This window comes from Oryx dammah, unplaced genomic scaffold, assembly GCF_014754425.2.
Source record: "Oryx dammah isolate SB20612 unplaced genomic scaffold, SCBI_Odam_1.1 HiC_scaffold_28, whole genome shotgun sequence".
Taxonomy (NCBI): domain Eukaryota; kingdom Metazoa; phylum Chordata; class Mammalia; order Artiodactyla; family Bovidae; genus Oryx; species Oryx dammah.
The window spans coordinates 47,718,256-47,741,872 of record NW_024070212.1 but is presented as its reverse complement, the minus strand read 5'-3'; the positions used below and the strand labels follow the sequence as shown (position 1 = coordinate 47,741,872).

At 38.1% G+C, this 23,617-nt stretch overlaps 1 protein-coding gene across 2 annotated transcripts in view; it reads right to left on the bottom strand.

The window, feature by feature from the left end:
* Nucleotides 1-5,727: 5,727 nt before the first annotated feature.
* The window catches only part of ARHGAP29 (Rho GTPase activating protein 29), a 79,456-nt gene continuing 61,566 nt past the window's right edge, over nucleotides 5,728-23,617 (bottom strand). For both annotated transcript variants that reach the window (XM_040232272.1, XM_040232273.1), the window contains exons 16-23: nucleotides 20,968-21,066; nucleotides 19,650-19,789; nucleotides 19,179-19,367; nucleotides 18,781-18,918; nucleotides 12,107-12,339; nucleotides 10,580-10,910; nucleotides 10,341-10,449; nucleotides 5,728-7,857 (exon numbers count right to left, since the gene is read on the bottom strand). In XM_040232272.1, coding sequence (XP_040088206.1) covers nucleotides 6,968-7,857; nucleotides 10,341-10,449; nucleotides 10,580-10,910; nucleotides 12,107-12,339; nucleotides 18,781-18,918; nucleotides 19,179-19,367; nucleotides 19,650-19,789; nucleotides 20,968-21,066 — 2,129 coding nt within the window. In that variant the 3' untranslated portion in view covers nucleotides 5,728-6,967. The remainder of the gene's footprint in view (nucleotides 7,858-10,340; nucleotides 10,450-10,579; nucleotides 10,911-12,106; nucleotides 12,340-18,780; nucleotides 18,919-19,178; nucleotides 19,368-19,649; nucleotides 19,790-20,967; nucleotides 21,067-23,617) is intronic.

Here is a 23,617-nt window from a genome sequence, read left to right as displayed (position 1 = left end):
GATTTTGAATGTTGAATTTCAAGCCAGCTTTTCACTCTCCTCTTTCACCCTTATCAAGAGGTTCTTTAGTTCCTCTTCATTTTCTGCCATTAGAGTGATATCATCTGCATATCTGAGGTTGTTGGCGTTTCTCCCAGCAATCTTGATTCCAGCTTGATATTTATGCAGCCCAGGATTTTGCATGATGTACTCTGCATAGAAGTTAAATAAGCAGAGTGATAGTGTACAGCCTTTAATAGCTGCTCTTTATCAAAAGATCATGAATTTGTCCCTTCCTTCCTTTTAGGTTGGGGTCAATTCAGCCAGATGACCAAGATCTGGAATTAAAATGTCATGGTTAGGGTTGACATCACTGGAGTCAAGGATTCAGCTGGCTTGGTCTTCCTTGTAGTTGAAGCTAGGGCTCTGAGTGGCATGTTAGGGAGCAGTGTGGTCAGGACCAGTGCAGCAGTGGCTGAGGACTTACTTGACATATCTGGGGCTAGTGAATCAATGCAGCAGCTAGTGCTGGCAGGAGGTTGGAACATGAAGAGTAAGCAAATAATGTATTTAGAATTATGGGAGTCAGGTTTTTCACTATGAGAGAAAGAGTTACAAGTATAGAAAGGAAAAGACTAGATTAAACCCTGACATACTGAATTAGAAATGAAGGTATCAATGTGAAGTCAAGGGTTTCAATTTATATGATAGAAATACATATACTGTATACATGCATGTATCTTTTTAATCTGTCCATCAATCATGCTTAAAACCAATGACTTGTGAGTAGCAAGAAGTATTTCTCAGCTCTTGGTTTCCATATACTACTCTCCATTTAAAGGAACCAGAGGTCCTTGGAAGTATGACTAAGGCGGGAGGGGAAAAAAGTACTTTAAGCTTGGGACACCTTGATGCGCCAAAAACAAAAGCTTAAAGAGTCAAAAGGACAGAGATGTGAGCTTGAATTTCAAGAGACCAAGTCTAGGGAAAGTTCAGTATCAAAATAAATGACAGTAATGTATTGTAACTTACTGTATAAAGCAGGAATCTGAGTCTGCTAATAGAGATGGATAAACAAATGAGCAAACATCAGTCAAAACATAAGAAAGAATGAACCCACCATTTGACAGCCACAATAGTAATAACTGATTCAGGCAAGAAGTGTTATTGGACTCTAATTGGTGACAATCTAATGAAAAAAAAGGACACTCACACAGTCTCAAAGAATCTTCTCACAAAGTTCTTTTAACTTTTACAATGGAGAAACTTGATAGACACTATCCTAACCAAGTGATCAAAGTTAGTATTATTAGCAATGGGACAACTTGACATGGTACACTACCTGATATGATATAGTGAAAAGAATACAATACCATTTCTGTGGTATTTCTGGGGGGAAAAATGTATATATCCTGAGTTTAATCATGAGGAAAGATTAGATAAACTCAAACTGAGAGGCATTTATACAAAGTACTTGGCCTATATTTTTCCAAACTGTCAAAGTCATGAAAGAAAAGACTGAAAAATTGTTTCGTATTGAAAAGGAAAAAAGGACAACTAAAATGCACCATGAGATCCTGGACTAGGTGGGATACTAGAGCAGAGAGGAACATTATTGGGGCAACTGGCAAAATCTGAACGTGGTTTGTTGGTTAGAAGTCATGGTGATTTAGTCGCTAAGTCATGTCCGTTATTGCGACCCCATGGACTGTAGCTGCCAGGCTCCTCTGCCCATGGGATTTTCCAGGCAAGAATACTGGAGCTGTTTGCCATTTCCATATGTCAATGTTAATCTGATTTTGATGGTCATACTATGGTTATGCAGGAGTATTCTTGTTTTAAGAAAGTATCACTCAAGCAGTGTTAATGGGTCATCATTATACAACCTTCAGATGGTTCAAAAATTATATTGGATGGGATCACAATGAATCTATCAATAAGGTAAATGAATATCTTTACAATATTGTGACTTCCAATCCATATATCAGTTATATAATGTTATAACATTTAAGACCTCCCTCAATGCCTCTTGATATAGTCTAAAATTTTTTCCACAAAGATCTTCTGTATATTTTGTTAATTCTTCAAATTTTTAAAATCAAGAATGTATGATTCTATTTGCTTTTGAGATCTCTAGGCAACAAGTCCCTTTCAAGGATCATATCTTCTTCTCTGTTGCCAAAAGTAATTTTAAATGTGCACTCAAAGTAATTTTAAATACACATAAATTCTAATTAAGTTCTCAGCATGTTCAGTTCAGTTGCTCAGTCGTCTCTGACTCTTTGTGACCCCATGGACTGCAGCACACCAGGCCTCCCTGTCTATCACCAACTTCCTCAAAATCACGTCCATAGAGTCAGTGATGCCATCCAACCATCTCATCCTCTGTCGTCCCCTTCTCCTCCCGCCTTCAATCTTTCCCAGCATCAGGGTCTTTTCCAATGAGTCAGCTCTTTGCATCAGGTGGCCAAAGTATTGGAGTTTCAGCTTCAGCATCAGTCCTTCCAATGAATATTCAGGATTAATTTCCTTTAGGAATGGCTGGTTTGATCTCGTTGCAGTCCAAGGGACTCTCAAGAGTCTTCTCCAACACCACAGTTCAAAAGCATCAATTCTTTGGCACTCAGCTTTCTTTATAGTCCAATTCTCACATCCATACATGACTACTGGAAAACCATAGCCTTAACTAGACGGACCTTTGTTGGCAAAGTAATGTCCCCGCTTTTTAATATGCATCTAGGTTGGTGATAGCTTTTCTTCCCAGAAGCAAGTGTCTTCTAATTTCACAGATACAGTCACCATCTGCAGTGATTTTGGAGCCCCCCAAAATAAAGTCTCTCACTGTTTCCATTGTTTCCCCATCTATTTGCCATGAAGTAATGGGACCAGATGCCATGATCTTAGTTCTCTGAACATTGAGCTTTCAGCCAACTTTTTCACTCTCCTCTTTCACTTTCATCAAGAGACTAAGTTCTTTGCTTTCTGCCATAAGGGTGGTGTCATCTGCATATCTGAGGTTATTGACATTTCTCCCAGCAATCTTGATTCCAGCTTGTGCTTCGTCCAATCCAGCATTTCTCATGATGTACTATGCATATAAGTTAAATAGGCAGGGTGACAATATACAGCCTTATTGGACTCCTTTCCCAATTTGGAACCAGTCTGTTGTTCCATGTCTGGTTCTGTTGCTTCTTGATCTGCTTACAGATTTCTCAGAAGGCAGGGAAGGTGGTCTGGTATTCTCATCTCTTTAAGAATTTTCCAGTTTGTTGTGATCCACACAGTCAATGGCTTTGGCATAGTTAATGCAACTCTTTTGCTTTTTCTATGACCCAACAGATGTTGGCAATTTGATCTCTGGTTCTTCTGCCTTTTCTAAATCCAGCTTGAACATCTGGAAGTTCATGGTTCATGTACTGTTGAAGCCTAGCTTGGAGAATTTTGAGCATTGCTTTGCTAGTGTGTGAGATGAGTGCAATTGTATGGTCATTTGAACCTTCTTTGGCATTGCCTTTCTTTGGGATTGGAATTGAAAGCTGACCTTTCCCAGTCCTGTGGCCACTGTTGAGTTTTCCAGATTTGCTGGCATATTGAGTGCAGCACTTTCACAGCATCATCTTTTAGGATTTGAAATAGCTCAACTGGAATTGCATCACCTCCACTACCTTTGTTTGTAGTGATGCTTCCTAAGGCCCACTTGACTTCGCATTCCAGGATGTCTGGCTCTATGTGAGTGCTCACACCATCATAAAACAAGTCTATCTAGGGAAGTTATGATCAACCCTTCACAAGTGACTTCTTGGAATTTTGAACAGTATGCTTTCCACAAGCTTTCTGGTGGTCTGGCAGCTCTTAAAGGACTCCCAACTCTTGCCTTTTCCCTAGGCTCACATTCTTTCCATGTGACATAAAACAACTTCTAATGAATGACTGCCACCACACTACTGGGTAGCAGAGCATAGTGGATGTTGTAGGTACTCTGGAAACAGCAACATCCTAAGAGATACTTGTTAATGTCCTAGGAAACCACAAAACATCTACAGACTGATAGCTTTAGCTGGACAAGATGCCAGAGAGCCCTCAAGACAGACAGGAGCCAGAAGTGGAACTTTAACTTGTGAGGCTTAAAAATTGAGGGGAAACAGAGAGGCCACTTGTTGATGAAATACTCTTTGGCTTGTCTCAGTAGATTAAAAGAAAATTAAGAGTTTATGCAGTAATAAGCCTGCCAATGCAGGAGATGCAACAGACCCGGGTTCGATCCCTGGGCCAGGAAGTTCCCCTGGAGGAGGAAATGGCAACCCACTCCAGTATTCTTGCCTGGAAAATTCCAAGGACAGAGGAGCCGGGTGGACTACAGTCCATGGGGTCTCAAAGAGTCGGACACAACTGAGCAAGAGTTTAAAAGTACATTTTCTACTGAGTGAAAGGTCACTGGCTGGTATTCCTTAAACAAATGTGGCGGAAGGCACAGGTCACTCATGACATTCCATTTCCAAAGTTGCTGTATCTGCTTTGTGCTCCTTAGGAAAAAAGATAAAAGACTTGAAAACCTGGATGTGATTTCCTAGTAGTTTCTAGTAGGATTAGCCTAAGGGATATCCCACCTGAGGACTTTATCCCGTGGTGGCGTTGTTGCCTAGGCACTAGGTCGTGTCTGACTCTTCTGTGACCCCATGGACTGTAATCCCATCAGGCTCCTTTGCCAGTGGGATTTCCCAGGCAAGAATATTGGAGTGGGTTGCCATTTCCTTCTCCAGGGCATCCTCCCAAACCAGGGATTGAACCTGCATCTCTTACACTGGCAGGTGGATTCTTTACCACTGAGCCCCCAGGGAAGCAACCTGTAGTGTACCCTACTCTTCTTTTTACCTGGTCCACAAAGGAAAAACAAAGAAGATAACTTAGTGTTGAGATGTGAATTAGGGGGGGTTATATGCTAAAGGGAAAATTTTTAAAATAAACCTAAAACTCTATGAACATCATGAAAAAATTATGAATAAAAAGTCTAAAAATTTAAAAAGCACATTTTCTGAGTCATGAAATGATGAGAAAATTTTAGACATGGATAGTGGTCATGGTTGCAGAACAACATGAGTGTACTTAATGGCACTGAACTGTACATTTAACACTTGGTAAAATGGTAAATTCTATGTTATGCATATTCTACCACAAAAAAAAATTTTCAAAGGTGCATTTTCTATTGTTAAACACTACCTGATATTACTTAGCAATTATGTAGTTAAGAGTGCCAACGTTACATCAGTATCTGACTGCCCTGTGTTTGAGACCTGACTCCAACTTTTATGTCTGTGGAACCCAGAGTACATTTAAACATCAGTTTCATATCTGTAACATGGGAATAATAAAGTACTTACCTACCCATTATAAGCTGCTGTAAACGTGAAATAATTTACAAGGAGCTCAGCAGAGTTCATAGCATGCAGAAAGAACGCAATTAAATATTGGCTCTTATGTTCTTTTTAGGTTTTCATACCAACACAATTCTACATTTTTAAAACAATTAGGACTACAAACAAGGCTCCAATACAAAAGGGTGGGTAATTCTTTATCCCTAGTCCTTAATGTTACATAAAACTATAAAACAACTTCCCATAAAATGCACTCTATGCTGCAGTCAAAGGAAATATAAGTTCCAAGTGTTTACCACTAAGCCAATGGTTAATAAACCTCAAAGTCTTACACCCTAAGTGGCAACAATTTCACAGAAACCACAAGAACTTGAAATAATTTAACAGGTTAATATATATATTTTTATCAAGTATAACATGGTCATACAAAAGCATTTGTTACAAATATAATTCACACATACAAAAAGAGGCTATTTTATTTTTTGTCCCTTTTATATCCTATTTTATGCAAAATGACAAAACCAAGAAACTAGCAGAACTGAGCTAGTTCTAAAAAACTGGGAAATATAAATGAAATATATCCAATCATCTACACTCCTTCTCAAATTCCAAACATTGAGGCTTATTGAACTATACTCTTAGAATCAACTTTAAATCTCTGTATGATTCACCTGAATCATACATGGTCAATAGTTATAAATCCAGGTAGAAAAAGCAAATAAAATTATTCATAAGTGAAAACACTTCAAACAAAAGAAATGTTTTTTTTAAAAATCCAGATAATATTAAAAGGAAATACACTGAATTTTAAAACATTGTTTTGGACTATTATATAAAATATCAAAAGGTTCAGAACTGTTGAACAAAAGTTTATGCAGAACAAAGCCCAAAAGTGAAAAATTATTAAATGTGTACTATCTAAAACCAAATAAGACATGACTAAACTATACAACTTAGAAACATGTTTAAATGTATTTTCTTTGTACAGTTAAGCTGGCTACCACATGCAAAATTTGGCAATTAATTAAAATAGAATTAAACACAGATTTGCAAGCCTTTTGGCCATGATGTAAATATGAAAAAGTTAAGTGAATCACCAATTGCAAAATAAAATGTTACACACTTACCATAAAAGCATAAATGGTCAAAGATACACTATAAAATTGTGTGAAAAAAACAATCATACCCAAATAAAGATCTTTCAAGCACTTGCACTCAGAAACATTCCTTTTATAAATAAGCATGTAGTTTCAACTTCAAAAAAATAACTGATTTCCCTCAATTGCACCTATTAGTTGAGAGCTATATCATATATTAGGGATGCACTTAAATGGACCACATTATGGGGAATCAACTGAACTTTAAAAAAATTTTAGAGTCTATTTATTCACAACTTCAAAAATACATATAATTCCAGTGAGGCACAGGTGGGCCCTATCAAAACATTCTGCCATTCAACAAAATTGACACAGGATAACACAGTACAATGACAAAAAGCTAACTCCACAATTTAGCAATCCTATACAAGAGAGGCCCTGGCAAAATTTCTTTCAGAAGACAAACACAATACCGCAAAACAAAACAACAAAAAGAGAAAAAACTGAATTCTGACAACCCTACACAAACTGTGGGATTTCATCTTCAAGGTCTTCAAACTGCTGCATTCGTTTTAGCCTTGGTCTCTGACACGCCGTGGGTACATCAGGCTGCTCTCGCTCTTCAGCCTTCTCTTCAGGCCTACTAACTGGGTGCACAGGCTCAGCCGATGCATTTTCAGACCCTGGAATTGATTTCAGCACGTGCTCCTGGGGAGCATGCGTTGTGCCAGGGGGCACGGCTACGGAGGGTGTCACCGGTTTCTCCTCATCCCCTCTCCCACTAGCAGCAGGAGCAGGTGGTTTATAAAATGTTGTCCAGTGCTGGGGCTGCAGTGTCCTGGGTGCTCTGACAGAAGCAGGAGGGCAGGAGTCAGAGGACCGTCTCTCTGACACCTGTCTTGCTGACCTGACAGGTTCTGTGTATGGCTTACTGGGCTGAGTGATGCTGACTGGGTGGTCCCCACTGCTCCTGATGTTCAGTGTTACACCTCTTTCCTGAAATGCACTGGGCACACTCATTCCAGTCTTTGCAGTGAGGTCATTTTGTTCATACTGTTTCTCCCTAGTTTTTTGTAGAGTCTGCTGATCAAAGCCATCAAATTTAGAACAAACAACAGTTGTGGTGTCTTTTCTATTAACTCCTTCAAAGATAGGATTCTTGCAAAGCTTGTCTGAATTTACATTTCCCATATTTCTGCCATTTCTCTCAGTAGGAGAGCTAGCAAGTAGTAGTAGTTTGTCTATTGGCAGACTTACAGGTCTAATCCTGGTCCTTGGAAGATGCCTCTCAACACCATTTATTTCCCTATCAGACTTCAGAGTAGGCAGCTTGGAGGTTTTACAAGCATCTTCTGTCTTTTTTGATGCTGACTCAAGTTCTTGGTCTACAAGCAAACGCCCTTTGTTGTCTGTAAAGGAAGAGATTCATTTTAAAATCACACTTTATGGTATACAGTTAACAAGAGTATCAAAATGAGTTAGAGATGAACGCCCTCTCAAAACAAGAGTCTTCATGTATTTTCTCCGTGTCATTTTTTAGTTTTCTAGGCAGAGGAGTAAAATACTCATAAAATTTTAAAGGTACACTTTGATTTAAAATGTTAGAAGTCTATATTTATTTAAATAAATATAATAAATAGCTACAAAATTCATTTCAGGTTGTGGGGAAAAAAACATCCTTACTGATGTAGAATAGCTTATATGCTATGTATGAACAAGTGAAGTGAAAGTCACTCAGTTGTGTCCAACTCTTCATGACTCCATGGACTATACAGTCCATGGAATTCTCCAGGTCAGACTACTGGAGTGGGGAGCCTTTCCCTTCTCCAGGGGATCTTTCCAACCCGGGACTGAACCCAGGTCTTCTGCATTGCAGGTGAATTCTTTACCAGGTGAGCCACAAGGGAAGCCCATGAATAAAGTAAAGTGAAAGTGAAGTCGCTCAGTCATGTCCAACTCTTTGCGACCCGTGGACTGTAGCCCACCAAGCTCCTCCGTCCATGGGATTCTCCAGGCAAGAATAATGGAGTGGGTTGCCATTTCCTTCTCCATAAGTGCTGGCTAAAAGGGTTGTCATGATTTCAACAGGCTGATATTGGCGTGTTACCCTCAGAAAAGTTACACCAATTTATATGCCAACCAAATATAAGTATATGCTGAATCCCAAGGCTTTTTCCAACTCTATCTGCTTTTCACAGTTATACTCAACCCACAGTGAGAACGTATTATATTAAATGCCTTAGAGGCCCTTATATGATCAATTAATAAATGGACTATAATATTCATCCTGAGTTGAATAGTTTTAAGTGGAAAATGCCATTCTCCCTATTCACTGTTCACTTCCAGATGTTCTTCCCTCTCTCTTCTATCAAGTCTGGACCCATGGTCCATGTTTTCTCAAACTAGAATCCTGAACTTTTTCAAACCCTGTCCTTTTTTTGGCAGCATCTCCCCTAAAACATCCCGGTTTCTGATAAATTCCAGCCCTCTGCTCATGCTCCTCTTCTGAGGAGTGGTTTGGAGACAGGAGCCCATCAGACTGACTTAACAATTATCACCTCATCTGACCTTCCTCCATAGCTCCTTGCTGTGAACGTCTCTTCCCTGGGCTTCCAGGGCAATGCTCTCTTATTTTGATTTCCCGGGTCCTCCCCCCCAGGTATATAGAACATCCTAAAGGACGTTTTGCAAACCACTGCAGGCACCAAAGTGCATTCTTAAGTTCTAAGGGAAAAAACTACAGTGTAATGGATAAGAGTGCAGACTCTGAAGCCCAGCATCTGGATTTAGCTCCACTCTACCCCTTTTGCACTGGGCAAGGCAATCTTGCTGACCCTCAGTGTCTTCACCTGTCAAAAGGAATCATACTTGTATCTTTGATGATATGTGCCCTAAATGATCTAATCATGAAAAGTGTTCATTTATCTATTATATAAATGAAGTGGTACAGGCACTAAAAAAATGACATTCCTAACTGGGAGCCCTAGATAATGGAATAGTGAAATTATCATGAACGTAGGTTCAAATACTGAACAATCAATTAGGGGCATGACCTCTGGCACTATTTAAACCTCTCTCAGATTATTAGGTTATGGGTTGAAAGGCGTTAATACTATCTATATTACAGCACAGAACTGTTTCTGAGATCAAATCAGATAAACAGAATCAAACAATAAGAACAGTGCCTAGCACAGAGCAGGTTCTGTTGCTTTTCAGATTTTGTCAGGCTGTCATCATTAATATTTAATTACAGATGAAATTTAACATATATGACTACATTTAAAAAAACCTGCAAGTTCACTTTAGTGATGTACAGAATTATAGTAACAAATGAAAGCCTTTCCACAAATGGATGCCACCAATCACTGCAACTAAAATTATATACAGTGAATGACTACAGACAAAGAAATAAAAAAATACCATGTGTGCTCAATGTGTTAATGACAGGTGATATGAAAAGGCATTTGAAAAAAATTTTTCTGAGTTTTTTGAATCTAAAATTTTTGAATTTGAGGAGTCTAGGTGACTCCTTACAAGTAGTAAGATCAATACAATGATCTATGGTTACAGAAGATGCTAATGAATCATCATACTACTCAAAACATTTCTGCATTCTTGACATACATTAATGGCAAAAATAAAAAAAATTTTCAGAAAGAGCACAAAACACACCTATCAACTCCAAGATGTCTTTTTATAAGGATTACTGAAAAGAATGGCATTCATATAAATGCAAGGTACACTAAAAGGCATTCTTAACGTCTGGAAAAGATGCACTTACTAAAGAACTTTCTTCCTCTGACTTCTTTCAACTTCACTCACCTTGGCTTTTAATCATGGTTTACTGGGACAGTTTTAAGTCAGTAAGCATGCATTTTACATGGCCACTCACCAATGAGACATGCATCACATTTTTCTAATGCATTTTGCTTTCGCTCTGATTCCTCAAATGATGGAGTGGATTCAAAACTTTTGCATTCACTTTCTGTAGTTTGGCTATCCTGTTGATAGAAGAAAGTTTTTAAACTTGAAGAAGCAAAACACACTTCAGAATAAACAGTTCAAAGATTTTCAACTTACAACATTAAACTTTACAAAGTTCCCACATAATTCCATATGAGCAAAACTCACTTCTTTTGAAGAGAAAAACAATGACTTCATAGAATGTTCTGGATCTCTTTCTTCTGGTGATAACAGAGACTTCGGAAGATAGCCTTGGTCAACCTGAAGTGCGATGCCACCTGCACTACATACAGCTGTATCTTGTGGCTGCAGGGACCCATCAAAGATCTTCTGTGAGTAGGTAATGAGGAACTCTACCAACCGTGCTTGATTTGAATAGTCAGCAATAGAGGAGATAGTGACAGGAGCCGTTGTGGGCCTTGGCCTAAGGAGACTTGGTCCGAATATCACACCCAAGTTTCTGGAGTTCATTTTGTTTTCTTCCGAATGATCTACAACTCTGCGACAAAGAACACATAAAGCTGTATTAGATTTCCTTGATGGCAGTTTATTATGGGTTGGGAAAGGTGGAGGAAAAATGGGTTGAAATCTAGGAAAAGGATCTACTTATTTGCTTAAATACTGACCACATAGCAAGTTGGGTTTCATGGTATTAGGATTAAATATAAATAAGTAGAAGGAATCAGTAGAGTTTTACCAGCAGAAAAAAAAATACCCCTAACACTGCTCCTATCTTAGTAAATATGTATTACATCCTCCCTGGTACCTATGGTGGAAACTCTGCCTCACTGCCCACAGCTAGTCTTCAAGCCTAGCTGATCCTAAAGATCTCTCTGCTGCTCCACTGCCATTCCCACTGCTCTGGCCTTACTTCAAGTTCTCACCACCTTTTATTTCTCTGACTAGTCAAGGAGACCTGAATTGAAGTAATTAAGTACCTCTCCTCCAAGCCATTCTCGATATAGCTGCTAGAAAGACCTAACAGGCAAACTTGACCATGTTAAATTCCTGGCCCCAAATCCTTTAGTGAGCACAGAAAGAAGACAGTCAATTCATCTGCCAGGCATGCCTGACTCTACTAGGACTCCACCTAGCTTACTTTGTGCTACTGCTTGCTAGACTGTGGCCGAACTGAACTTTTATGTCCCCCAAAGCAAAGTGATCTCCTGTGTCTCTGCCTGGACTGCCCTTTTGCACATCAGCAAACCATTCTTCAAATCTGGCTCAGGGTTACCGTCTCTGACTCATGACCCCTTCCCCCATGTTCCTCTGCATGCTAAGCAAAGTACCCTCAGAATAAGAACGACACTGCACTGCACTTCTGTGCGGGTCTGCCCCTCAAGCTCACAGCAGAATACACGAAAGAAACCTGACATTTGCATCCTTATTTCCCCAGCCAGAGCCTGGCACAGAACACGCATCTGATGGAAAGATGTTGGCTCCAAGAACATATACAAAGTGTCTCCCTTTCCCTCATACATATTAGAAATGAAATATTCAGTCTAAAAACAATACCAAAAGAATGTGAAATGTACTTAATACTACTGAACTGTACACTTAAAAATGGCTAAAAGGGTAAATTTTTGTTATGTGTATTTTTCCACAATTAAAAAAAATAAACCATAAAAGCAAAACCAAAAAAACTGACCCATTATCCACCCATTAATCAATGCCTGTCTTATTCAAAGTTCTTACCGCTTAAGATGAACTATGAGGTAATGAAGGCTGTTAAAATTTGATGCTGGCAATTGTCTTAGAAGGTCCTTGCTTTTCAGAAGGATTCGGCTTATTTCTATAGATGTACTGGGCCATTTTTTGTCCTCAGGGTTATCCTTTTTCATCTCCTGTTCTTCATTTACATGTTGGATTTCTACTGCAAGGTCCATAAATTCCTTGTACAATCGAAATAAAATAAATGGTTCTGGGAGCTAAAGAAATAACATTACATTAGAAATATCATTCTTTTCATGTTTTTCACTGTTAATAATTTACTGAATAGCTACTGAGTGGTTTAGCACATCCTTTTTAGAGTAACAGGACTTAAGGTTAATCCACAGTTAGAAATGTACGTAATGTCTCATCACAAGGAAAAATATTTTTCTATTTCTTTAACCTTGTATCTACATATGATGGATTTCACTAAACTTATTGTGATAATTGTCTCATGATGTATGGAAGTCAAACTGTTATGCTGTACACCTTAAACTTATACAGTGCTGTATGTCAGTTATATCTCAATACAACCAGAAGAAAAAAAATTAAACTCTAGAACAAGAAAAAAAGAAATGTATATATGTTTGCTAGGTGTGATCTATAAGTATATCCATAGATATACAGGCTACAGTCACCATAAGTATATCCACATTAAAAATGAGTTAACTAGTAATCAAGTAAAACTCTAAACCTAAAGCTACATGATGGGATTTTAAAACTGATACTCTATACCAATTACATTCAAGACTGCCCCAAAGTCAGCATGATCTTCAGCTATCTTACTGAAAAAAATCCAGGATAATGTACAATATATATCAAATTAAATAGAAAAAACTTATTTTCTGTTTGTATGGGAGACAGAGAGAACAAAATGCCATAAGGTCCTTGTGTTTTACCTGGACCTGACTGAAGATTAGCAAAAGACAATATGACTTAACAAGAAGACACTGCCAACATTTTGTTATCTAATTTTTAAATACCACTTTAATTGCCATAAGAAGGTCAAAAGATAAAAGTTCCTCTCCCAAACTGTCCACAGGCATACCACCTTGATCTGTCTACTGGCATAACTGATTTCAATGACTGCACTGTGTGGTGATAAAATATATACCATCTCTCTTGCTAGCTGATGTCTTACACTATCTGTGGTGAGGTCGGCACCTACTTCTCCAGCTTCCTCTGCTGGTCCCAAAGAAGGCATCAAGATCAATTTCTACCTCTACCATTTGAGGATCTGAAGAAGGTCATTCTTGGAGCTTCAGACTTCCCACATAGTATTGAGTAAAATAAAGGCCATTCTCTTAACACTGTAAGAACTGAGCATGGCTTTCCACACTAAAGCTTTGGTCCCATAGTATTCCTAGCATAGAACAAGAGCTGGTATGTTGTTGTGGTTTAGCTGCCAGCTCATGTCCAACTCTTTACAACCTCCATGGACTGTAGCCCGCTAGGCTCTTCTGTCCATGGGGTTTCCCAGGCAAGAATATTGAAGTGGGTTGCCATTTCCTTCTCTAGGGGATCTTTTTGACTCAGGGATTGAACCCATATCTCTGGCATCTTCTGCACTGGCAAGTAGATTCTTTACCACTGAGCCACCTGGGAAGACTGAAAGCTGGTAGTATTTGACCCCATTTATTTCCTCTCCCTGACTGACTAGAAGAAATAAAGGATGATTCATTGTGAGATTAAAAGTTATTTGAAAATACTGTCTCCATTTCTCAATTGAGAATCATATAAAATGTGGTTAAAGAGATATCAAAAGTTTCCTGGGCTAACATGGTACATCCAATTTGTAACTAATTTCTTTCCTTTCTACAATCCAACTGACATACAGTTAAGAGAACAGGGATGGAGACAAAAAATATTTCACAAGCTGAAGAGGACATAAACATGTGCTGACTTAGCACTCCTAAGAAAGCTAAAATTCTAAACAGAAAATCAATATGATTTACCAGATCCTAAGGAGACTCTTGATGAAAGTGAAAGAGGAGAGTGAAAAAGCTGGCTTAAAGCTCAACATTCAGAAAACGAAGATCATGGCATCTGGTCCCATCACTTCATGGCAAATAGATGGGGAAACAGTGGAAACAGTGTCAGACTTTATTTTTGGGGGCTCCAAAATCACTTCAGATGGTGACTGCAGCCATGAAATTAAAAGATGCTTACTCCTTGGAAGGAAAGTTATGAGCAATGTTGAAAAGCAGAGACATTACTTTGGCAACAAAGGTCCGTCTAGTCTAGGCTATGGTTTTTCCAGTGGTCATGTATGGATGTGAGAGTTGGACTGTGAAGAAAGCTGAGTGCAGAAGAATTGATGCTTTTGAACTGTGGTGTTGGAGAAGACTCTTGAGAGTCCCTTGGACTGCAAGGAGATCGGCCCTGGGATTTCTTTGGAAAGAATGATGCTAAAGCTGAAACTCCAGTACTTTGGCCACCTCATGCGAAGAGTTAACTCATTGGAAAAGACTCTGATGATGGGAGGGATTGGGGGCAGGAGGAAAAGGGGATGACAGAGGATGAGATGGCTGGATGGCATCACCGACTCAATGGACGTAAGTTTGACTGAACTCCAGGAGTTGGTGATCGACAGGGAGGCCTGGCGTGTTGTGATTCATGGGGTCGCAAAGAGTCAGACACGACTGAGCGACTGAACTGAACTGAAGGAGACTCTGCCTCTTGAGAAATCTGTATGCAGGTCAGGAAGCAACAGTTAGAACTGGACATGGAACAACAGACTGGTTCCAAATCAGGAAAGGAATATGTTAAGGCTGTATATTGTCACCCTGCTTATTTAACTTCTATGCAGAGTACATCATAAGAAACACTGGGCTGGATGAAGCACAAAATGGAATCAAGATTGCTGGGAGAAATATCAATAACCTCAGATATGCAGACGACACCACCCTTATGGCAGAAAGCAAAGAACTAAAGAGCCTCTTGATGAAAGTAAAAGAGAAGAGTGAAAAAGTTGGCTTAACATTCAGAAAACTAAGATCATGGCATCTGATCTCATCACTTCAATGCAAATAGTTGGGAAAACAGTGGAAACAGTGTCAGACTTTATTTTTTTGGGCTCCAAAATCACTGCAGATGGTGATTGCAGCCATGAAATTAAAAGATACTTGCTCCTTGGAAGAAAAGCTATGACCAACCTAGACAGTGTATTAAAAAGCAGGGACATTACTTTGCCAACAAAAGTCTGTCTAGTTGAAGCTATGGTTTTTCCAGTAGTCATGTATGGATGTGAGAGTTGGACTATAAAGAAAGCTGAGCGCCGAAGAACTGATGCTTTTGAACAGTGGTGTTGGAGAAGACTCTTGAGAGTCCCTTGAACTGCAAGGAGATCCAACCAGTCCATCCTAAAAGAAATCAGTCCCAACTATTCATTGGAAGGACTGATGCTGAAGCTGAAACTCCAATACTTTGGCCACCTGATGTGAAGGGCTGACTCATTTGAAAAGACCCTGATGCTGGGAAAGACTGAAGGCGGGAGAAGAAGGGGACAACAGAGGATGAGATGGTTGGATGGCATCACCGACCCTGTGGACATGATTTTCAGTAAACTTCGGGAGTTGGTGATGGACAGGGAGGCCTGGCGTGCTGCAGTCCATGGGGTCGCAAAGAGTCAGACACGACTGAGCTGAACTGAAGGAGACTCAGGGATTGTCAGACTAGGTCCTCTAATTTGGGTGAAGCATGAGCTATCCAAAAAGCATTAGAATTCTAGATCTTTATCTCTAGTTCATGCTCCTGAGCAACCTCAGAAGACTGGAAATTTCTTCTCTGGGCAGTGTAAAACAGAGGGTCTCTGGAAGGGTAATGCCAAGCATAAGGAACAGGTGGGTAACTCCTTAAATAAGGATTTAGTGACTGTATGCATGCTGAAGCCTTCTTACCTAACTAGGCTCCCAGAGTTCTGGAACCATACCCATAGGCAGGGAAAGACTCTTATCTGTGCTATTAGATTAGCCCACAAGCAAAGACCTAGACATACGAATGCCAGGTGTTTCCCAAACAGCCCTCTTAGATAACACTACACTCACTACAGTAAAGTTCAAAATCTTCAAAGTCTTCATGTATTCAAGAGTTTCCAGACAGTAGCACAGGGAACCATATTCAATATTCTGTGATAATCCATAATGGAAAAGAATATAAAAAGAATATATACATATATATATATGTAAAAACGGAATCACTTTGCAGAAATTAATACAACATTGTAGATCAATGATACTTCAATAAAATCTTTAAAATAGTTCACAATTAAAAAAGCTTCCAGAGAGATTTCAATTCCCAAAGCTTTCATTTTAAGGAGATAACTATAGAAGACAGAAATAAAAATAAATAGGAAAAAACCAACTCAAAGGCCTACAACTCTGCTGTCAATATTGTGGCTGCTAGTCAATTATGGCTACGGAGCAGGGGACATATGGCTGTTCCAAACTGACATGAGCTCTAAGTGAAATATACACACCAGATCTCAAAGACCCAGTAAACTCCACAAAAGGTAAATATTTCATTAATTATTTAAAATTACTCATTAGATGCTCAGATACTTTCCATTTGTTAAATGAAATATTAAAATTTAACTTCTCTGTTTCTTTTTATGTGGCTACTAGAAAATTAAATATTACATATAAAGCCCATATTATATTTCTATAGGATGGGCTAGAAGCTGAGAAGAGAAAAAATTCTTTAAAAAAAAAAAACTATGAATATTTCAGGTAGAAGAAATACTGCATTCAATAAAATAAAAAGAATGCTATAAAAGGGACAAAAAAGTAGAATTCTTGGAAATTAACACATGATCTCAGAAATGAAATAGTTTACAGTAGGAATGCAAGATAAAGCTGAGGGAATTTTTTAGACAGAATTAAAAGAAAACAAAAACAAAAGAAAGAAAGAATAGGGAAAAGGGAAGGAAGCTAGAGAACCAATGCAAGTTGTATCCAAATGCAAGTTCCAGAAAAAAAAACACAGAGGAAATAGAGGGGAGAAATAGAGCAAGAAAATCAAAGTTCCACGAACTAAAGAACAACTAAGCAGAATGACAGAAACTGTGGAGTGCCTGAAAGAGTGGATGAAAATACACCCATATCAAGGCATAGGCTGTGAAATTTGAGGATAGTAGATAGCAAAAGATTCTACAAGTTTTCAGAGTGAAAACAATAGGCTACATATAAATAGTCAGGAATGAGAAGGATTTTAGGCTTCAAAGAAAACAATTTTAAAAAATGCCTTCAAATTTCCAAAGAAAAATAATTTCCAGCCTATAATATTATAACCTTCCTTACTACCCACTCTTCCATTCTTATTCAAGGAAGCAAAGTAAAGACATTTACAGATAAAACAGTTTCAAATGTTTAGTCTTAGTTCACTTTGCTCCAGGATGGCCCTGCCCAAAACAGGAGAATAAATTAAAAACAAGAAGACATGACACAGAAGACAGGTGTTCCTCACAGAAGAGAGTGGAGAAGAGAGATCCCAGGATGACAGCTCTTCCCATATTAAAAAGGACCCAGAAGAACAGAGCTCCTGAGATGGACACGTTGCGGACCAACATTACTATGCTCTCTGCAACTGTCTTCATTTTCACTCAAGGACAGAGCTTTACCCAAGGACTGAATGCAGCTGGCCCCGGCCCAGATCTTTTGAACTTGGCTTATCATGACAAAGTGCTGATTCTTCCTGCAACCCTTCCATGAGCTACTGCCTGAGACACTATGGCCACTTAATCCACCACAGCAGGACCTACTCCTGCAACAAGCGTGTACAAGAGTGAGCACAAAGAGAAAATATAAAGCACTTCACTGCTGACCACATTCCTGCTGAACCTGCAGTACTAAGCTTACAGGATATCCCTGACTGATGCCCCAACCATAGTGAACTTCGTGTTCCCTGAGTGCATTCACACCTCGATCACTAACCTCCCCCAATAGCTATTTTAAAATACCAGTGAAACTAAAGCCAAACCACTACTGAATCCTTCATATAACAGTGTGAATAGTAAGCTTTCCTTAAACAGTTAGATTTATGCTTTCTACTCAGTTTTCTAGAACTTGATACATTCTGTTGTATATATATTGTGAGGCTTCCCTTGTGGCTCAGTTGGTAAAGAATCTGCCTTCAATGCAGGAGACCTGGGTTTGATCCCTGGATTGGGAAGATTCTCCTTGGAGAAGGAAATGGCAACCCACTCCAGTATTCTTGCTTGGGAAATCCCACGGGCAGAGCAGCCTGGAGAGTTGGACACAACTTTGTGGCTAAACCACTATTCCTAAATATATGAACAATATTTAGGAATACACAACAGGTATTAAAACAGTTAAGAAAAGACAGGGAGGTATTAACACTGTTACAAAACACCACTGGGTAGAGCTGCGGGCTGCAACTGTGGAGTGGCATATAGGGGCCTTCTACAAAGTACAGGAATATTCTATTTTAAGGAGCTAAGTGATGGAAAATGAGGATTTTTATTATTATGGGTCTTTAAATTGTACATACATTTTATACACTCTTTGATCTGTACTTTAATAATTGGAAAGATATTGATATGGTTTATATCAATGAAAAATGTGTGCAGCAAACACTATCAGCAAATTGCAAATTGTATTTTTGCTCTATTTAATGGTAAGTGTCAATGGTAAAAACTTTACCTGTCGAAGGTATAATTTTAAGACATCACAGATATCATGTGAGCTAAATTCTGAAATGTCTACTAAGTGCATTCCATTTTCCAAGGCTTGACACAGTTTTTCAGTTTTGATTTTGTTTCCACATACACGATAAATTCCCTTGAGAAAAGAGAAAAAATTTTGCAAAATATTCTGCTTCAGTACAAATGGTTAAATGCATATAGCTAAACATACTTTGATTCTTATTAATATTTTAGGGAAAAAACTAGGACCAAATAAGGTAATATTTTTCAAATAAATCTGAATAAATTCAGTTACTTAGTAAAAACTGAGAGCATTGTTCTCCTTAGTGTATCCTTATGACTAGAACAAATCACATTTATGCTTTAAAATTATTAACTTTAAAAATTATAATGTACCTGTAGACTCAAGGCTCTATTTTCGATCTCTGAGGCACACATTTTGAGTACAAAAGGGATGCCATCTGGTTCCTTTCTTGCAACTTGTGTGAACTCTGCTCCAAATAAGTGCATTTTCCCCATAAGTTTCTGATGACCACAAATGATGACTAAATTTTCCAAACACTTTCGGTGACAAACAAGGAGACACTACAAGAAAATGACAGTTTAAAATGGTTAATTCACCTTAAATCTGTTCACAAAAGGACAAACTACAGGTAGAGTGATAAAATAACAAAAATGAGTTTAAAAGGTATTACTTGGGTTTGAAATACATTTGATAGCAAAATAAAATATAAAATTATAGAAGGAACACTGTGGTTCAATTTTTTTTAAATACATTTGCAAAAGATCTTAACTGGTAAAATTAATAACAAAAAAGTATAAAGCAAAAAGGATAAAAGGGCTAATATAATTTCAGAAAGGTCTTACCTCTTCGCATTCAACACCCTGGAATACCACAATGCCTTCACAATCCCTGCACTTGGTGGGGGATCTCAGTTTGCGAAGTTTGTGAGTGAGAGCTGCCTTTGACATCAACGTTTTCTTAAATGTTCCAAGAGAATTGGGTCCTTCCAACAGAAGCAGGGTAGTATACAAGAATGGTTAGCAAGACAGAAAAAATTATACCACATGATACTACACTTTAAAAGATTTTTAAATAAGATTACAAAAAGTTATGACTTTAGTCTGTAACATCAAAATAAGCATCCAATGTACACATCCCCTATAAGGCACACATTCATCAAACATTTAAGCTATGAGTAAAAATCATCATCAAACCAATAACATACTTCTAAAATACCATGGCACAAGGTTTCCAGAATTAGAAGATTTACAGTTATTAACAAGACCTTCATTTCACAGGCACCATTACATTCTTAGAGAAGGACCTTATAAAAGTTTGGAAGAAAACTAGCTCTGTGAGTTTAGTGTGTCAGGATTATTTGCATTAAAGATAAAGCTATACTTGATTTATTATAAAATTATAGATAATAGTAGTTATCTATAAATATCCTACCAGAGGTCAGGTATTATGTATTATTTTAGAAAATGATGCCAAAATAAGTATCTGGAGGTCTCAAGTGAAGCCATTAACGTAACTGACTGCTCTTTTATGTCCTTCCATATACATAGGTTTCCCTGCCCTCAAGAAGTACGTGTATTTTATTTACTTTTCCTGCCTAGCTTCTTACACTATTTCTTTTGAAGAGGATTTTCTCATATAGAAATTCTCAGGAACAGAATTTCTTCTGTACACTCTGAACAATTAAGTCGCTATAAAGTTTCTAAAAGATAAAAATATCTAGCCTATTGGACTTCTCTGGTGGTCCAATGATTAAGAATCTGTGTTCCAATGCAGGGGATGCAGGTTTGATCCCTGGTTGGGGGAACTAAGATTCCACATGCTGTGGGGCAACTACCAAGCCCACATACCACAACTAAGACCCAATGTAGCCAAAAATAAATAAATATATATTTTTAAAAATATCTAGCCTATTTGAGCATCACACCAACACATTTTAGCTCTAATAGTTTTCCTGCTTATTCTTATATTTTTATTTGTAACATTTGATTAATACACTATGAACTCATAAATAACTTGTTGGGATATATCTAAGTCAATATAATGCCTTTTGTTTAATACACAGTAAAGTAATTCTTTAAACCATACTACTTCTTCCTAATATCATGCAGTGCTACTGATTCAGCTAGTTTAGGGGAAATGTGATTCAGGTGAGAGCAATACCAGCTTCTGAAGGGGAGGGCGGCTCTCTCTCATCCAGATCATCTGCAGAAGACATGGTGCCACTGGATGGGGTTCGGGGAAGTTTTCGATGAAAGTCTCCTAAAAGGAAAGTCATTGAGAGTTTAAGGAATGGGTGATGACAGCATTTTTTGAATAACGCAAGTCATGCTATTTTATTAGCTACAATATCAACATTCAGACTGTGGATACACAGGATCCTAATACTTATTACTGAGAACAAAAGAGAATGAGCCAAATCTGACTTTTCCAAATAAATCTAAAACAAACTGAGGGTCACACATTCCAATGAGACCTCAACTGTCAACTTCTGACAATGTTAGAGATTATAAACTCTACAAGAATAAAGAGTATTTTCTATTCAAGCCTTATATCTAATATCTGACAGAATAGCTGGCAGAACAGTAAAGCTGCCATTACTTGTTTGTTGAATTGATAAAGAAATATAGTGTACCCTAAAGCTTTCTATAATAAAATATACAAAAATCTACAAACACAGCAATATAACAGTACCATCACATTTATGTTGCTAGTAAGACAGGAGCCTGGGAACCAGGAACAACGATCCTGGCCAGCAGCTAAGAGTTCATGACATAAGTTGTCAGCCAAGGAACCTGCCAGTTGTCTCAAAGCGTGTTTGGAAGCAGCCCAACCAGGTAATGAGGTTTATTTGCTCCGTGCTGACCCTACAAACAGGGCTGTCTCTAAGTGGAAGTTTACATTTAACTCACGGCTTTAAGAGTCTTCAGCTCAGAGTTAGAATGTACTTCACTAATTATTTAAACCACTTCCTCTCTCTCAAAAGATTCCTTCCCCTCTTCAAACTATGCTTAAAAGGTGGTCATCTAGTTTTTCTTTTGAATGTGTCCCCAAATGACTAAGAGATCATGAAGCCACATGTTCATTTTAAAACTACTATAACTGTAAAACAAGGGCTTCCAAGGTGGTTCAGTGGTAAAGAATCCCCCTGCCAAGCAGGAGATAGAGTTTCAACGCCTGGGTCGGGAAGATCCCCTGGAATAGGGAATAGCGACCCACTTCAGTATTCTTGCCTGATAAATCCCAAGGACAGAGGAACCCGATGGGAAACACCCAATTCATGGGGTGGCAAAGACTCAGACACGACTTAGCAACTAAGCAGCAGCAGCAGCAGCAGCAATTGTAAAATGACTTCCTTTCATTACTGAGCAGAAACCTACCACTTATAAATCCCAGCCCAGGTCACATGTCTTCTCACAAAGCACTCTGACTCTCATCCCTTTCCACTTCCAGTGTCTGAGGATGGCTGTCACAAGGCTATGCATCCTTGGGTCTTTACCCATTTATCATGTGACCAGGTTCCAAGTTTTCATCTTTATCACATGAAGTCTTACAGGATTCCAAATAATTTAGGGCTTGCTCTAGACTGAGTCTAAATTTATGGGAATAGCTAGAACCTGTTTTTATAAAGCTAATTATAAATATTCAGTTAGTTAGTCAGTCTCACATCTCCAAAGTGTTCCTGAACAGCAATAATTTTAAAGTAGGCCTCAAACTAGTTGGTGACAACCTGCCTGTAAACCTCAGTGCTGCACAGAAGTCATTTCTAACTTTAAAGTCAAAGATATATTTACATGAATAAAATTTCTGAACTATGTAGAACACCAAAGAAATAGTCATTAGTCTTTTATTTTGAGGAAGGTTAAATCCTATAACATATCTCCTGGAATGCCAAGATCCTAGGAGAAAGAAACTTAGCCAGGAAGAACAGGATTGGAGCAGTCTTTGGTAGAAGAGTGAAGGAGAAAGAACATGGCAAGCAATAACCTCAAGGGTTCAAATGACCCATTCTTCTCTTGCTAGCTGTATTACAAGTCATTCTCTTTGAAGCCATTAAGAGAGAATTCAAAACATCTATTCTGCCTCTCTAAAGAGGATGAGATTATCTTTATCAAAGTACCTTAAAGCACATTTATAAAAAATGAGTAAGTTATCACAGGCACAAGAACTGGTATTCATTTTATGACTCATTACAGTGATTAACTACAAAACAACCCAAAAGATAGAAGATAAATTATGTTCACAAAATGGAAAACTATACAGCATATAGCATAAAATAAAAGACAGTTTCTCGCACATCAATAGGAATCTCAGAATTCATAAAAGAGGTCACAAAAGAACAATATGATTCTGTCTGCCTAATATTCCAAAGAGGGCAAAGCTCAACTACATGAATACTGAAATATTTAAAGTAGCCAGGGAAAGATAAACAAAATTCAGGATGATGGTTCATCTGGTGAGTGACAGGCAAGGTTATCAAGGAGGTATACACAGGGGCCTTCTAATATACTCATAATGTTTTGTTAGGCTAGGTGTTGAATATATATGGGTTTGTTCTATGATTTTTATTTAAACTGTACATATTTCTCTCTATGGGACAGTTCATTATAAAAATAAGATAGTTATAAACAACAAGGATTTACTGTATAGCACAATGAACTATATTCAGTATCTTGTAATAAACTATAATGGAAAGGAATCCAAAAAGTATGTAGATATATACCTAAATATATGTATAACCTATTCACTTTGCTGGACATTTAAAACTAACACAATATTGCAAATTAACTATACTTCAATTTAAAAAAAAGAA